The 16564-nt window shown below is 50.9% G+C and overlaps 5 protein-coding genes across 6 annotated transcripts; all 5 read right to left on the reverse strand.

The window, feature by feature from the left end:
* Positions 1–6: 6 nt before the first annotated feature.
* PV06_04692 (uncharacterized protein) lies at positions 7–944 on the reverse strand. Its single transcript, XM_016405615.1, has one exon. The coding sequence runs from the start codon at positions 797–799 to the stop codon at positions 11–13; it is 789 nt and encodes a 262-aa protein (XP_016263821.1). The 5' UTR covers positions 800–944; the 3' UTR covers positions 7–10.
* Positions 945–1358: 414 nt separating this feature from the next.
* PV06_04693 (uncharacterized protein) lies at positions 1359–3050 on the reverse strand. Its single transcript, XM_016405616.1, has one exon. The coding sequence runs from the start codon at positions 2746–2748 to the stop codon at positions 1612–1614; it is 1137 nt and encodes a 378-aa protein (XP_016263822.1). The 5' UTR covers positions 2749–3050; the 3' UTR covers positions 1359–1611.
* Positions 3051–4860: 1810 nt separating this feature from the next.
* Positions 4861–6432, reverse strand: PV06_04694 (uncharacterized protein). Its single transcript, XM_016405617.1, has one exon. It carries the CDS (start codon positions 6157–6159, stop codon positions 4918–4920), a length of 1242 nt encoding a protein of 413 aa, XP_016263823.1. The 5' UTR covers positions 6160–6432; the 3' UTR covers positions 4861–4917.
* Positions 6433–6801: 369 nt separating this feature from the next.
* PV06_04695 lies at positions 6802–8561 on the reverse strand. 2 transcript variants are annotated; one of them, XM_016405618.1, is made up of 2 exons: positions 8107–8561; positions 6802–8014 (listed from the first exon to the last, which is right to left on the reverse strand). In XM_016405618.1, exons 1-2 carry the CDS (start codon positions 8526–8528, stop codon positions 7213–7215), a joined length of 1224 nt encoding a protein of 407 aa, XP_016263824.1. In that variant the 5' UTR covers positions 8529–8561; the 3' UTR covers positions 6802–7212. The 2 variants fall into 2 exon arrangements, with proteins under 2 accessions (XP_016263824.1, XP_016263825.1); XM_016405619.1 differs by having other exon boundaries at positions 6802–8561.
* A 2254-nt stretch (positions 8562–10815) lies between these two features.
* PV06_04696 (uncharacterized protein) lies at positions 10816–16384 on the reverse strand. The gene has a single exon (XM_016405620.1). It carries the CDS (start codon positions 16035–16037, stop codon positions 11286–11288), a length of 4752 nt encoding a protein of 1583 aa, XP_016263826.1. The 5' UTR covers positions 16038–16384; the 3' UTR covers positions 10816–11285.
* Between the last annotated feature and the right edge of the window lie 180 nt (positions 16385–16564).

The raw sequence follows: 16564 nt of genomic DNA on the forward strand, positions 1-16564 counted from the left end.
ATATACCAAACTACAACAAAAATGCCCCTCCGTCAGACCTGATCACCGTCCCCGTACAATTCTTGTCCTTCATAGAGTAAAGGTAAGATTCGGCCACGTCCTCCACGTGCCCGACCTGACCCGTGGTCATTTTTTTGGCGTACTGTTGGAAGGCGGCGTCGCGGACCTTGGGGTCCTTGAAACTGCCGTCCCACAATTCGGTCCTGACCGCCCCCGGACTGACGATGTTGACCCTGATCGGGGCCAGTTCCAGAGCAAACTGCCTGCACATGCCGTGCAAACCCGTCATGTAAGGTGTGATGGCCGACCAGTTCGGGTTCGGTTTCTCGCTCACCCCTCCGGTGGTCAAGGTGACGCTGCTGGCGACCCCGGGCACCAGGTGGTCCCGGGCGTACTTGGTCACCAAGAACGGGGCGAAAAACCGTACCATGCCGGCTTGTTTGAAAAAGGCGAAGTCGACCTGGTCGAGTGGTTTGATCCCGAGTGTATCGCCGGCCGTGAAAACGACGTGGTCGAGTTTGTTCGGGATGGCGGCGTAGAGACCTTTGACGTTGGATTCCAGGTTGGCCTCGTCGGACAGGTCGCACGGTATACCCGTGACGCGGGTGGTGGTGTCGATGTCGTCGGGGTAAGTCTCTCTGAGACGGGCAATGGTGGAATCGATTTTCGATTGACGGGATGAAGAAATGTAGACGTTTGAGGCTCCGTGTTCGACGAGCCCCTTGACGACTCCGTAACCTATGCCGGATGTGCCTCCGATCACGAGGACGGACGTCCCTGACAGTTTGCGGGTGGCCATGGTTTGGGGGGGTTGGCAGTGGTACCAGGTAATCGAAAAGGGGGTATGAATGCCAGCTATAGGTACGTGAATATATGGGGTGGGCGAGTCAAAGTACGATAAGCAAAGTTGAGAGGAACGAGAAAAGACGTGATGATAAATCAAGGGGGGAGGGAGGGAGATTCTTGACATTTTTATATCTTTTGGCCTTGAAACCTGAAACCCTTCTCTGGTCCTCCTCATGTTACATCTTGGCTTTGGTTATTAATGTCTCTACTGCTCCAAAGTTAGCTTATACTCCGTACATGACTCCGTACCGCTCACATCGAATCACAGTCACTCAATCAATCATTTGCCCTCTCCCCTTGTCTACACAAGAGGAAATATCCGGACATAAACCAAACTTCCCCACCAGATGTTTGAACTTAACTCCGTCTCGAACCGTCAGATCTCGACCAATGAGAACGAAACAACCCTTTTGGGAAGACCGTCGAGGTCATACATACATTCATACAGCACACATCACACACCTTAAGAGACGAGTACTCGTATGGGTATGAGATTAAAGAAATCCCATCACCTTGACTGTGAATTAATAATTTAGTCTCCGACCGACCGGTGAAATATATTCTCACTGTCATCATTACCACCCAAAGACCACATCTCTGTCTGGAGACATTCTTCTTTCTCGCCCCAGAATAGTTTCGGTAAAAACATGCCCATTCATTCATTCACTATCCCAAGTAACTCCCTCAAGTTCTTCTACCTTGTCACTAAATCATATCCTCCACATCCTCCCAAAGTCCATCTACCACAAACCAAAAAAAAGGGCGTCACATGACAGCATGGATGGCAGCCATGACATCCAAAGCAGCCAGTTGACTATGACTGGTCACCACGTCCATCGGTCCCGCCCACCAAGGGCCATACTGACCGTGGCCGTTGGTGTCGCGATCCTGTAAACTCCAAAATTGTTGTTGGACGAATTCCACAATCTCGTCCTGCAACCCGACATCGATCCCGTCCCGCTTTAGTATCTTGTACAATTTCACCAGGTTCCGAAGCAAGATGGCTTTGAACCCGACGGCGTCGTCGTCCTGCCACGCCGACAACGGATCACCACCGAGACGAGGATAAGCGTCACGTTCAGTCAACGTTCCGTCTCGGTCAACCCAATTGGTCCTGTTCATCGAGTACATGGCCATCAGACACGCTTGATCCAGGTACATTTGCATCACGGCTGACGAGGAGGAAGAACCAGCCGTGTCATTCTTACCAACCGCGTCATATATCGCAATCGACGCCGCAATCGCCTGTCCCGTATTATAAGTGTAATTCGCGTCAAACGTCTCTCCGGTTTGGATGTCGATGTGGTCCAGAACGAGAAAATCGTCGGCCACGTACCGACAACGGTAGATCCAATCCATGCTCAGGATGGCGTATTCCAAGAGCAAGTTCCTCGCGTACGCATCTTCGGTTTGGGTCGACAGACGTGCCGAGAGTTCCGAAAACAACCCCGTCGTGATGGAATTGACTTGGGTCTCGTTGCTCAGGTCCGTCCACAAGACCCCTCCCGCCATGTCGACGCTGTTGATGATGATCTGTCCGGGAGAAATCATGTACGGCACGACGTGACTCCAGATGGCCTCGACGACGGTCAAGTGTTGTACGTCTTGCGTGACCTCGTACAGCTCCAAGAGACCCATGGCCCACCACATGCTGTCGTCGTTGTAGTCGTTGATACAGTCCTCTGTCCCGTTTTGTACCTTGGAGACCAACTCGTCCAGCTGCCCGGTGTTTGTGGATCTGTTGGACCAGGCATCGTGAAGGGCGATCGCGGTGTATCCGTTTGCCGTTTGCCACCAGGTGATTCCCGCAATCTGACCGTTGTCCTGCTTCGAACCGAAAAAGACATCGATGGCAGGTTGTGTGATGTTGAAAGGGAACGTCTGCAAGTACGAGAGAGCCATGGGAGGGAAAGAGACAGGAAGAGATGTAGCACCCAGATTTTGGCACCAAAAAAAGACTCACCATCTTGTTTAGTCCAGTACAGTCTGGGCGGCCAGTTTTTATCAATGCCTCGACACATGGACACACACAGCATGCACCAAAAAAAAAAACAAAGCAAACGGGCGTCGTTGACATTGCATACCTCATACGCTCGACTTGACGCCGAGGTGAGCCTTGCGTGTTACACTGCATGTCATTGGATGCGAGTTGTAGATTCACAACATCAAAGAAGAAGAAAAGTCGACCGACATTATCCGCTCGGAGTGACAAGAGGGAGTCGGGACAGAAAGGACGCTTGACATTGGTACCTATGAGCGGTGCTGTGGTGTCTTTTGTTCACCCTGCAACAATCACTGGCAACACGTCGCAAGAGTGACAGGGCCGCGCATGCTGTAGACCCGGTGGTTGTAGCAACCAACAAAACCTCGAGGTCGACAGTAGGCCGTGAGAAACGACGGTGCCTGCAGCCATTATGGAGCAATATATCTCGAAGCCACGTACGTCTGTCCTTTTTTGCCATTTCCTCTTGGACACTGAGACACTGAGGCCCCCAGGCTCAAGTCACGTCCGTCGAATGACGGATGACAACGAAAACCCAACCGGCAACGGATTTGGGACGCAACGCACGACCCGTAATGTCCGTGATGGGTACCATGTCGTTGACTCGAAAGGAAGCGCAGACTTTGATCGACTTGAAAGAGGCGGAGTGATATCGATGATACAATTGATTGCAAGGAAAACTCGAGAAAGATCTTCCCTCGCCGCATCCTCGTCGCCGTCCCAAAAAGGTCTAGTGCCGGGAAGCCACTGAACATGTCCCGAAAAGGGTTTAGACTTGATCTTTGCCCCTTGGGTACTTTCAACTCAGATATGCAAACAACGAAACAGAATCACAGTATCTCCAAACTCCGCGATAGTGTGGCCGATGTCTCCGTCGAACATGAATGGAGATGAGTAGAAAGAGGTAAGGTCTATATATAAGAGGCAAGAAAGCTGGACTTGATGTCTTTGCAATCTTCACTCCCTCTCACATCTTCCCCAGTATCCAGTCAAAGAAGTATTTGTTCCAACACCATTTTACCTCGTCCTTGAGCATTTCTTGTCACCATGACTTCTACCATGTCCAAGATTCTCATTTTCGGAGGCACCGGTGGCATAGGTGAATCTTTCGCCCGTGCCTTGCACAAAATGGGTAAAAAGGTCATCATTACCGGCCGACGTGAAGACCGACTTGGGTCGCTGGCCAAGGAACTTCCGGGTCTGGAGACGTACACCATGGACAACAGCGATTTGGGTGCTATCCCCAGACACGCCAATACCCTCATAGCCAAATACCCCGACGTCGACACCGTCTGGGTCAATTCGGGGGTTCAATACCAGGGGAGTTTCAAGTCACTCGACGGTTTTGGTGACGAAAAAATCATCAACGAAATCAACGTCAACCTGACCGCACCGATCATCCTCGCCAGGTACTTTGTACCTCACCTGATCTCGCTGGACCGTGACGAGGGCACGACCTTCATGGTCACCTCTTCCGGAATCGCCTTCGTCCCCGCCGGCTTGTTCCCGGTCTACTCCCCGACAAAAGCAGGGGTGCACTCTTTCATGGTCGGTCTGAGACAATCGATCAAAGGCGACGACGCCAATATCAACTTCATCGAGATCGTCCCACCTTACGTCAGGACCGACCTGGACGTCGCCAATCGTCTCTGGCACGCAATCACCCCCATGGAACTGGACGATTTCACCCGCGACACCCTGAAAGAGCTGGAAAAACCGGCCAAGGAACTCAAAGAGGTCGCGGCCGGCACCGCCATCCCACGTGTCCGGGCTTGGAGAGACGCTTTCAACCCGTTGTTGAGAATGGGTGGTTGAAGGGAAAAAGAGGGCTAACCGAAGCAAAACACGAGATTCGTACTCGTACCATGACAGTACGGGTTCAAGAAGACGCATGGCAGCTCAGTAGATACAACTTCATAGACTAAGGTATTTGGCAAAAGTAGATGTTAGATAACCTAAGCATATGCATTGGCATAGCATTTGCATAGTAGGGAATATTTAAACCCCCCCCCAAAAAACAATCATTCAGTCATTATCACCACTTGAAAGTCACACCATCTCAGACTTCTTTAATCCTTCTTCAAAGGTACATTCGGATCACTTGCTGGAGCCGCATCTGGATCATATGCCGCAGGAGCCTGAGCCTGAGTCGGAGGTGGAGGAGTTGGTGGTGGTGGTTGAGGTTGCGATGAGCTGCTCTCTTTGGCTGGGGATGGATCGGCACTTTCCGGAGCCGAAGGAGAAGACGAAGACGAAGATGATTCACCTTGTTTGTTATCACCATCTTTTTTGGGCGACTCCTTTCCTTTTTCTTCCTCCTTCTTCGTATCATCACCACCACCACCACCACCACCACCACCGTCACCATTCGCCTTTTCTTTCTTATCTTCGTCCTTTTTCACCTCGTCGTCCACCTTCTTGGGCTCCTCTTTCGGCTTAGGTGGGGCCGTCGCAGGACTCTCGTCCGGATCGGGAACATTTTGGACCGGTGGTGCAGGGGCAGGTTGTTGTTGTTGTGGTGGTGGTGGCAGGTTGGGTTGTTGAACCGCCGGAGCCGCGACGACTGGCTGCTGAGGTCCCGCGGCGATAGGTAGGGCAGGTAGCACGGTGGGTACGGCCGGTCTCGACCTCAACTGCGCGCCGTTGCCGTCGTAATACCCGCCCCCGTTACCCATGTACATGTCCGGGTTATTCATGGTGTTGTTCTTGACGGCGCGGTCGTACAGCCTGGTCAGCCTGGCGACCTCGCTACGGACGCTGACCTGACCGTCGTCGGTGTCGATCTCGTCGTACCCGTGGACGTGGCGGGATATGCCCAACCACATGACCTCGGAGTTTTCAATCTCGTCCACCACCCTTTCCAGGTCGTCTCGGTACATTCTAGCCCGCATCGGTTGACCCCTCGACTTGAGGTAGGCGACGAGCCCCGCGATCACGGTGTTCATGGCCCCGAAGATGGTGATGAGGACGTGCGAGGATTCCGAGGCCCCCAAGGCCGTCAGGGCCGCACCGAGAACGACCTGGGTGAGTAACATGGTGTTGGACAAGGAGGCCGTCGTGTAGTACGTCCACCGTTGGTGGGCGAGTTGACGGGTGACACGGCCGTACAGGGACTTTTTGGGCACGGATTGACGCTTCCGGTTTTGATTCTGTTCGTCGGCGTCGGGTGGTGCGGACGAAGGTACACCCACCATCATGCAAAACTGTTCGTGAGGGTCGACGACGACGACGGAGGTGGCAGGTGGTGGTGGATACTCGTCGCTGTCTCCATACGCATAAGATCCCAACAAGGGTGTTTGTTCGTTTGCCATTTTTTTCTTTGTTGGTGTACCGACTACCCTGACACGTACCACCACGACGACCTTTTTTGGTTGGTGGTGAAGAGCGCGTAAAATAAAGAACAAATGCCGTACAACAACGAGAACAAAATTCCCTTCTTGAACCCACAAGGAGAAAGGAAAATATAGCCGAATCGGGATGATACTGTACAGTGTAGACGTTCGTCCGTCCTCGATGGTTTGTTGGGTTTACCCTTCTGATGATGTCGATAAATGGGCGCGCAAAAACAGGCAAAACGCTGCACGCGAAAAAAGGAAAAAAGGGAAAAAGGTCGTCGACGCACGCAAAATGCCAAAAGAGAGTGTACTGTATATCGACACGGTATAAGTTGTAGAAATGATTCGAAGATGTGATAAGAAAATAGACAAAGGTGGGAAACTTCAGCTATTCAGCTCCAAGATTGTAGCTTATTCGGTACTGATGGATCGATAACCATCTTTCTTTGTTGATCCTCGCTACAGTACGGAGTACAATACAATTCGAAACTTGGCCCAAGAAACGCCCTTATCGATAGGCGCCCCCCGTAGGGTGTGTCGATGATCTTTACCCGAGGCAGGAAAAGACATACAATATAGGTACCTCACAGTAGATATTCTGCACAGAATGGCAATACAATAATGACGAATAATCTGTAGATATAATGATGATAATGATAATGATACTAATCATAACTCGAGCTATAAGGATGCCATCAAAACTGATTTCGTCAAAAACGTCTCAAAATCCCCTCAAAGTCAAGTCAATCCAAAATCAATTCTCAATTTGTGCTCATCATAATCGTAAAGTAGAAAAGTCAGTCGAGGTCGTCAAACAAACAAAGCTATCACCCGTCAACGCCTTGCAATATATGCCCCATCCTTCAATTCAAAGCAAGCCATGAGATGGCAAAAGAATCAGAATCCCCAAAAAAAATCGACTTGTCGGAAAAAGACCCCAAGTAGCTCGGCTGCTCGGCGTCGGTAACTGGCAGCAAATATGCAAAGAGATGGCCAGAGCGACGGCACCACCATCGTCGTCAGTCGTTTCTACCAACCGACACCAGGATTCCACACTCCCATGGCAGTAGGAGGCCACGATCTCTGTGGTTGACCGAGTCCGGGCAATCCACTTCCCAATCTCACACTCTGGCCCAGGGCGTCCTTGTTCCGGGCCAACGACGCCGCGGCCACTTTGGCCGGACACACGGTGGTAGCGTGAACATGGTAACAACACTTGTCCCAGGTGGCCGGGTCCTTCCACGGCTCTCCCTGAAACTGCCAGACCTTCTTGAAGACGTACGAGACCAGATCCGGGATCTTATAAATCTCCTCCAGATCGGACCGGTTGGGTTCATTGCGCTTCAATTCGTGATACCACTTCGGTTGTTTCATCATATGGTGCACGAGGTGTTCGACATAAAACCGTTTCAGGGGGGACTTGGGAGGGCCGAATTGGTGGGTGAGCACCAGAGCCGAAAAGTTGGGTGCTTTGAACCCTTCACCCTCACGTCGGGAGAAGCTCGCTCGGACAACGTCCATGATGCTGTTTTGCAACTCTTCCATGGCAAATTTGTCCGCCATGCAGTACGAAGCCGACAGATCGCAAAGGTCAAACGCCGGTTCTGTTCGTGCCGGCAATTTGTTCCGATAAATCCAGTCGACCACGATGGAAAATGCTTTGGGGTCGTCTTCCGGGAGGTAAAGTTCGTTCTTGTATCCTTCATCAAAGGCGTCCTTTTTCAGACATTTTTCCATAAAGGGTGATCGCTGGCAGATGAGTTCGCGATGAAGGAAGAATCGTTTGCGCTTGTGGCCGACAAAGACGGTGACGATTTCAGAGGTGGTGAAGCTATGAAGTTTTGTTAGATTCGAGATGGAAAGTGAAGAGAGTGGTGAGAGAAGGGGAGAGGCAGATCTAGGTTGCATAGAGACTTGTCTCACTTTTCAAAATCATCATCGTCATCTTCTTCCTCTTCATACTCTTCGTCCTCTTCTTCTTCTTCGTATTCCTCCCCATCTTGCAACTCATCTCCTTCGGCCTGGTCTATGAGGTGTTTGATGTCGGGTACATTGGAAGCTAATTTCTTTGCTGAAACGATGGGGAGAATTTCTCGATCCGACTTGATTTGAGATTGAGATTGAGACTGAGACTGCGACTGTTGCGGCTGCGATTGATGTGACTGCGACTGTTGCGCTTGTGGTTGCGGTTGTGGTTGTGACTGCGATTGCGATTGCGAGTGTGATTGTTGTTGCGACTGCGACTGCGACTGCGACTGCGATTGAGGGTGAGGATGAGAATGAACCGGCGATTGTTGTGTGGAGCGAGAAGCCTCCATCAGCGCTCGTAGACGTGTAGTAGCCATGGGGATACAAAGAGAGAGAGAGAGAGAGAGAGAGAGAGAGAGACAGGAGTTGGGTATGCGCAACTCAATCAAACTAGTTGGAAACAAGTGGGAAGTTACTAGCTAGTCGTAGTCAATTCATCTTTTTATTGCTTGGTATACTTTGGGAGAGTAGAGATAACGGAGTAGTGTTTCTCAGACCCAAAAAGTGCAGAAAGTGACAGAACAGACTGCAACGGAAGGGGATGGCGGCATTTGGGTGGTGGTGACAGTCCGGATTCCGCGCAGGTGAGAGAGAACAAGGCGAGAGATCAGACCATTGCCGAAGTCCGCAAGGAGGAAAAAACCCCCACCAAAGAGAACAAGTTTCGAGTTACCACCGGAAGTGAGTTTCTCAGTACGGATACCGAGTACATACTTCTTACGGAATACAATACCCATCCATGTTACGAGTACTCCGTACTGTAATCTGATGGAGCCGACCGAAACCTTAGAAGCTATCTATCATTGATACCGGAGTACAGTACTTCTACTTGTACAAACCCGAAAAGAAAAAAGAAGGCCGCCACCATTTGATCAGAAGAACACTTTCTTTCACTCTCTACTTGTATCTACGGATACTATTGTAGTTAGAGGCCACACATGATTCCAACGGGAAGCTTATAACCTATGTACAATAGGTATTTTCCTTATCCGCGGCTTCAGGTACCGATACAAAGACGGAACCCTTACCGAACAATACCTACTTATCCGCAAACAGTATTCCGTACCTAGTACGGAGTACTCGTACGGAAGCTATTAATATTTTAGCCCCGAAGGTTTATATCGTAGGGTTTATTGAGTCGTTGGCTGTCAAAGAGCCGGGCCGAACAATTTACTCGACTCATACTCCGTACATACCCAACGGCTTATTTGCCCCCGGACCGAACGGGGTTTTTCTTTGCCTATCCAGGTATCTGGTAATAATACCCTTCGGTTATTGAGCCGATACTTGTTTGTACCTTTAGAATCGATTGTATTACCTGACTCGTATACCTTCACTACATAAGGTCCGGAATACATTTACGGAAAGCCATCCTATACTTGTAGGTATGTACTTTCGGAATACTAGTCACCTACTCTCAAAAGGTACTCATCATTAGGAATTGTCACTCTGTATATCCTGGATATAGCCAACATGAATCTGGTTCTGCTCTGTTCTCTTTCTGTTTCTCTTTTTTTTGTTGGATTTATCAATACGGCTTCTGTCCTTGCCAATTCCCGGGTGCTTCATACCTCCCAACGACATAAACTCCCCCTTTACTGTCGGTAGCCATTGCCATTCCGATTTTTGTCGTCGAATGCCACATGCATTGGGTATAATGTCCCCAGTCACTGAGATTCCCTTGACCTATGGCTTCTCCGTGATATTTGGCGGCTTCATTCATCCAACTTTGGGCGGTGTGTGTATGAGGGTCCTTGTAAGGTCCCGGGCTGGCCCAACCCCAGAACAAATTTTCTCCTTGGTCGGGACGTTCTGCAGATGTAGAATGTTGCATGTGTCCCACATTGTTGGCCAAATGTGTTGCCCTATGGCGAGATGAGATGAGTTGGTATGATACTCCTCGACAGGGATTTCCCAAAAGAGGATCATATCATATGTCCCAGGAAAGTACTTCGCACCTACCATTGTTGTGCCTTGTCATGTAAATCTTGATCCCACTCCAAAGGTTTCAAACCTTTATTGTTACGACCTTTGTTTTGTATCTCCAAAGCTTGTTGTTGATCTGGTGTCATGATGAAAACTGTTTCTCGTGGTTACACCAAAACTATCTTGTTTCTTTACTTGTTCTCTCCTCTGCCTGGTGTTGTTGTGTCTTCAATCGACAAGTCAACAGAGTAGGTAAACCCTTCCGTCTTATATACTCCCTTTCCTAGGCATCGATCCTTTCAGCTACTACTCCGTACTTTTTCATGTGTCGGATATATATGCAATGTAATCATCATTTTCGTTTGGTACTTCCGGCTTACATTCCTCCTCCCTCACTCACTCATGCAGGAACGAGAAGACGTCTTGTACGAGTAGGATCCTGTCAGCAAATACACCCAAGTCATACAGTCAGATAGCCACAGCGCTTACAACTTTCATCGGCTGAAGCTGTAACTGTCGCGCTTGTGAGCATATTTCTTTTTACTCCGCAAAGACGGCCTTGCTAAGGTCAGCCTCGTTGGTGAGAAACTACTCCGGATTGCAACTTATAAATAGACCCGGGGTCGATTCATCAGCCCCTGGTATGCAAACACTACAACCCAAAAAAAAGGAAATCAATTCATTGATCAAAGTCAGGTATTCTCCCCTCCCAATCCCTTCTGACATGATATTTTGTACAAACGCACTCACAACTCTCACGTGTCATGCTAGAAAACTTCCCGTAGCAATGCCCAACTCGTGTGGACTGCCACGTTGATAATGATACAAACACACACAGACACAGACGCAGACTCCGATCATGGGCACTCCATATCCGCTGTACCCTGAACATCCTAATTCCCATATCCAAAAGAAAACCATTCAGGTCTGTCGCATTGAAACGCCCAAGACACCCTTCCCCCCATGACCAACTTCCAAACATACAAGAACCACAAAATCCCTCCCAACAAAAAAACAGCTGTGGATATCAAAAAATGTAATTCACACTGAGATTTCAATGTTTCTCTTCTTCATCTTCTTCTCGTCCTTCCTAATCAAGATCGAATTCGACCCAAGTTCCAAATCCTAGTCCACCCTTTCAAACGAACCTAACGCTTCCCTCGCCCCGCGTAGTCCCCGACCTGGCCCTCGCCTTCCAACAAGGGTGGCATCGTCGAAGTGCCCATAATGCCTGGAGCACCACTACCGTCACCGCCATCTCCACCAAAGCCGATGCTCTTCTTCACCCGCTCCCGCTCCAGCTCGCGCCTCAATTCTTCATTCACCGCATCTCGTTCTTCGAGTCTCTTTCTCGCACCGCTTCTGTCCAACAGTCGTGCTTCCCGTTCCGCCTTTAATCGTCTTTCCAATTCGCGAAGTCGGTGTATCCATTTCTCCTGCCCTCCTGGTCCTTGATGACCCTGACTGGCAATATCGCTGGTGCCACTCGCGCTCGCGGTCCCCGTACTTGGTGGCGCAGGTGGCGCCTCTCGTGGAGGAGGCAACGGGAAGTTGCCATTCGCCGGTGCATTGAATGGTCCGGCCGGGATCATCAAGCCCCGGTCTCGTTCTCGTTCTCGTTCTCGTTCCTTCTCGTGGTGCGACTGAGCGTACCCACTAGCACGGCTACTGATCGAGTTGCTGCGTAAACTCATCCCTGTACCATCGCCGTTGGAACCGACCAAATGCTCCACCACCCCAGTCGAATGATGTCGTTGCAACTCCATCTTATGGCGTCGCATGCTAGAACTGCGCGCCGGCACGCCGACGACTGCACCATCAAGCTGGCCCGGGCCGTCATGCGGGGACATGGGCCCCGAATACCCCGACGCACGCGACTCGTTACGTTCACGGCGTTGGTGCATGTTATGATGGGCCTGTTGCTGTTGAAGAAGTGCGAGTTCGGCCTTGAGAAGCCGGTTCTCGCCCTTGAGTTTGCTGATCTCTGGTGTCCGACTCGTCGTAGGTATTCGAGACCCATGGTCCGAATGTGAGTGTGTATGCACACGTACCTCCATCTCGGACATTTTGAGCTTCATCTTTTCCCAACTCTCCTCGATGCGCTCAAGTTTGCGTGTTCGAACTTCTAGAGTCTGTTCCAGAGCCTGATACTCCTTGAACAATTCCCGATCCACACGCTTGATTTTGTCTTTGAACGTGGTCAGGATACCCTCAACCTGCTTGGCCGCCAGGAGCAAATTTCTACTAAACCCGGGCCAGAAAAGGATATTCCCAATGACTTCTTGCGAGGGCAAGTTGCCGTTGATGAGGCTGTTGTTGTGGGCCCAGTCCGGTCCACACATTGCCGACAATCTCTTCCACAGATTGAGCAAGATCTGGTTTCGCTCCGTGAGTTGTTCCTTGAACTGATTCTCGGTCTGCAATGCTCTCTTCCGGTCGGTTTGACGCATGCCTTCAAGCTCGGCAATTCGCGCCGAAGCCGAAGAGAGTGCTCGCGTCGTTGAGTTGTGGCCTTTATTGGTACGTTCAAAGTCGAGCTTGTCTTGACGTCGACCGGACTTTTCGCGCTCAAACGCATCTGCCAGTCTCTTGCATTCATGACTTGTGGACTCGAGCAGAGCGTCACGATCGGCAAGCAAATTTTCAGTCTCCTCGAGACGTCTGCGTACAGACTCCAGGTCAATGGTAGTCTGATCAAGCTCCCGCTTCATTTTATTGACAGCGCTAATCATGCCAGATCGAGAGCTGTTCGGATCTCCAATGATATTCCGCAGGTTCTCCTCAAGTTCTCCAAGACGATCCTTGGAGGTGTTTGCCTCGATGTCCCGGGCTGACAAAGCCTTTCGCACCTTTCGGAGCTCGTCCTTAGCCCCGGACGCTTCACGATTGAGGTCATTGATAACACGTTGAACCTCCTGTTTCTCCTGATTGGCCACGGCGTCTCGCTGTGCTCTTTCGTCGTTGATACGACGCTCAAGTTCTCTGCTCTTGTCCCGTTCGGATTCCAGGTTGAGATGAACCTTCTTGAGCAACGATTCGAGATCGCCAATCTTGATCTTATCAGCGTCTTGCTCTTCGCGAAGGAAGGCAATCTCATTATGACTACTTTCTTGTTGGACCGTGAGCCGTTGCACTTTGCTTTCCGCTTCGGAACATGTCTTCTCAAGGCTTTCAAGCTCACGATTTGCGTCATCCAACTCTGCCTTGACAGACTGATAGCGGGCGAGATTCTGCTGTGCGTCTTCTTCGAGACGAACAAGTCCTTCTCCGGCAGATCGCATCTCAGCCTGTAGTGCCTTGACATTCTCCACTTGGGCTTTGAGCTCTTGTTCAAGCCGGGCACATTCCTCAACCTTGGCGTCGAGTTCGTCGCCCAAGCCATCAATTTCCTCTTGTGCTTCGTTCTTGAGTTGTTGAAAGGCGACATCTTGCTCTTCAGCATCGCGCAGAGCATTGTCCCGCTCTTGTGTTAGGAGTTGTAGCTCTTCATTAAATTGGTCGGCATCTGCCTGGGCCTGTGCGTCCACAGCATCCAACTCGGCAAGCGCCTCGTCAAACTGGCTTTGTATGTTCTGATTTTCCAGCTTCAGCTGTGACACTTCGTCCCGAAGTTCATTGATTCGCGTCTCCAGAGTTTCTCTTTCCTGATCGCTGAGTCGAGACATTCTCGTACCATTGCTCGCCCGGGAATGTGATCTTGCTCGTGAAGCTGAACGATCCAATATACTATCCCCAGCGACACTGCGAAGACCGCCCATTCGTCCCAGCTTTAGATCCTCAATCTCTTGGTACAATCGCTCCTTTTCTTTGTTTCGCGATGTCAACGTCGATGCTTGAGCGCCGATCATCTTCTGTAGTTCGGAGACCTCGTGTCTCAGTCGCTCGATCTCGGCGTTTTGAGCGTTTGCAGCGGCTTCCACACTGCTGGACCGTGAGACGACTGACCCTCCAATGCGGGCCTTACGCCCATTTGACCGTGCCGGCACAGAATTCTCGCTCCTCAGCTTGGCAACTTCGTCACGCAGTCGCTTGTTGTCTTCTTCAGATTGTTCGCGAGCAATGGTCTCTGCCTCGAGCATATCCTTCCACATATCACGCTCCTCCCTGGAACCGACATCGCTAGTGGCAGCTCGGGTATCCCCCAGTGATTTGACCATTTCAGCCAGTCTTCGCTTCTCGGTCTCCTTTGCCAGACTCTCTGAGCGTAGCTTTTCGATCTCAATCTCGTTAACCTCCACTCTTTCACGAAGATATATCACCTCTTCTTCCGCAGTGGGACTTCTCTCATCGTCCGTACCGTATCCCTGATCAGCATTCGGAGACTCCCTATTACCAGATTCCTCGAGTTTCTTCTGCAGCTCTCGAACCTGTTTTCTCAGATTATGATTATCTTTTTCTAGTCGTAACCGGTCCGACTTTAATTGTACATTTTCTGTGATCATTTCTTTTATGCCGTCTTCAGATCTCTTCTGTAGTGCTTGGTCCAGGAAGTGGATCTTCATCTTCAAATCAAAATTCTCCTTACCTAGCTTCTCGACCGTACTTCTGTGCTCTTTCAGAGTTAGGCCTCTCTTTGGGCCTGGTGTCAGTCCGAAGACGCCCGTGTTCTTATCAGGGGACATGCTTCGTTCTTGACGGTACTGACGGGCAAAAGTGCCTGGGACCTCTAGATCTCGGACGTTGTTGGCAATAACAGTGTCCGTAGGCATGTTGAAGTTGAAAGTTGAAGCCTTTGGAGTCGACAGACCACCGGCGTCCTTTGACTTGGGGCTTTCCTCTTCCAAAGTGCTTAGATCGGTCGCGCTGGCGTGCCGCTGTGTTCGAGGCTCATCATCGCTGATGCCCGACAACCCGGACATCATACTTCCAAGACTGGCTTGTCGTGAAAGCGTCGTTCTGGACTTGCGCTGCGTACTCGAATCCGGCAACGCACCACCGGACTGGAGTGCAAAATCGGCAGCCATAGTCGCCTCGCTGGTTTCGGTAGTCGAACTGGCTATGGAGTCAAATGAAAGTCGTGCATTAGATGATCGTTTGTGGAGGTATTGTGGACGTCTTGAAGTACGAGAAGAAGTCGCAGTACTGTCCTGCTGACCGTCACCTGCTCCAGGCACTTCGAGATATCGACCCTCTTGGTCGCTTTGTGCGCTGCTCTTTCGCGGGGTTGCATCATTGTCCGCTTGACCAGGGCCTAATCTTGTGCGAGGTCTGGGTTCTTCTTCCTGTTCTCGCGCTGTCTCGTAACCCCCCATCGTTGCCAGAGACTGAACCCTGGACAATGTTCGCGCAGCCGCTGCAGCTGTTGGCGACGAAGACATATTTTCCAGTGCAGAGGTACTCGGCGCCTCGGGCGTCAAATCCAAGTCCTCACTCGCATTGGAGAATTCCTGCTCGCCGGGCGCCGGGGTTTTGTATCCACCTGGAGGCGTCCGTGGGGATTGTACAGGCACTGCTTCGCCTTCCACATGGTGTTCTGGCTCGTCATGGTGTTGAGCGACCTTGATAGGGTGTGGCTTCTTACGCACTGCTATATTATCATTGGGCATTCCGAATTGGTAGGTATCGTCAGCGCCATTATTTGCAGAGTCCTGGCCAGTTATTTGCGATGGTTCGGGTAGAAAGCTGGACTCGACATCCAGCAACTTCTTGTTCATTTCACTTTCATCCAATGTACGGTTGGCGGGGAGGTCTAGATTTGTATTCTCATCCTGAGCCTGCAGGAGGCTGCTTGGGTCCCGTGGACCGGGAAGAAATGAATCAGTAAGCTGCGAGTCCATGTGTTCATCACCGTTCACACTGCCAGCCGACGAAAGCTCATCCTCCTCCTCGTCGAAACCCCCAGGGACCCTCGAAGACCGGCGCACCGTCGGAGGACGACTCGATAGGATGGATGAAGACATGGCTCAGGGTGAAAGGTGGACTGCGTCAAGGGACTATTCTACTAGGCCGATCTTGCGGCGTCGCAGGCCGGTGGTATTCGAGCCTTTGCGTATGAGTGTTGCGGACAACATGTGTGGAGATATCGTGAAATCTGGAGACTCTTGACGCGTGGGATGAATGTGGTGATGGAGGAGGATGAGGGAGTCGCGTCGTGACTCTTCACGCCTAGGAGAGCGATGAACCGGTCGCGGGATCGTTGCGGACAGGAGATATTCGCCTTGAACAGGACGAGTATGATAGAGGAGTCTTTTGATCAGGACAACAGGGGGTCTGGAGCGTGTGAACTAAGTCGACTAGGTCATCCTAGGGTGGTCTGGGGCCGTCCAACACTCAACCGTCAGCGGCCCTGTTCTCTCCTGAAACCCGGAACTCGAAATCGTGCCAAGCGCTTTGCCTAATTGGTGCCCTCCATCAACAAGCCCCAAAGTCCATAGTAACCACGAGGCTGACTACGGAGTACTGGATACCTGACATCTTCCCTACAGTA

The sequence above is a fragment of the Exophiala oligosperma genome, assembly GCF_000835515.1.
Source record: "Exophiala oligosperma strain CBS 72588 unplaced genomic scaffold supercont1.4, whole genome shotgun sequence".
Lineage (NCBI taxonomy): Eukaryota > Fungi > Ascomycota > Eurotiomycetes > Chaetothyriales > Herpotrichiellaceae > Exophiala > Exophiala oligosperma.

Excerpts from the sequence above, each read along its gene's own strand:
- PV06_04696 (XM_016405620.1), bottom strand. The coding sequence starts at position 16,037 with ATGTCTTCATCCATCCTATCGAGTCGTCCTCCGACGGTGCGCCGGTCT.
- PV06_04695 (XM_016405618.1), bottom strand. The coding sequence starts at position 8,528 with ATGGCTACTACACGTCTACGAGCGCTGATGGAGGCTTCTCGCTCCACA. Across the intron at positions 8,015-8,106 it reads GACGATGATGATTTTGAAAA|CTTCACCACCTCTGAAATCG; the intron begins GTGAGACAAGTC and ends AAAACTTCATAG.
- PV06_04692 (XM_016405615.1), bottom strand. The coding sequence starts at position 799 with ATGGCCACCCGCAAACTGTCAGGGACGTCCGTCCTCGTGATCGGAGGC.
- PV06_04693 (XM_016405616.1), bottom strand. The coding sequence starts at position 2,748 with ATGGCTCTCTCGTACTTGCAGACGTTCCCTTTCAACATCACACAACCT.
- PV06_04694 (XM_016405617.1), bottom strand. The coding sequence starts at position 6,159 with ATGGCAAACGAACAAACACCCTTGTTGGGATCTTATGCGTATGGAGAC.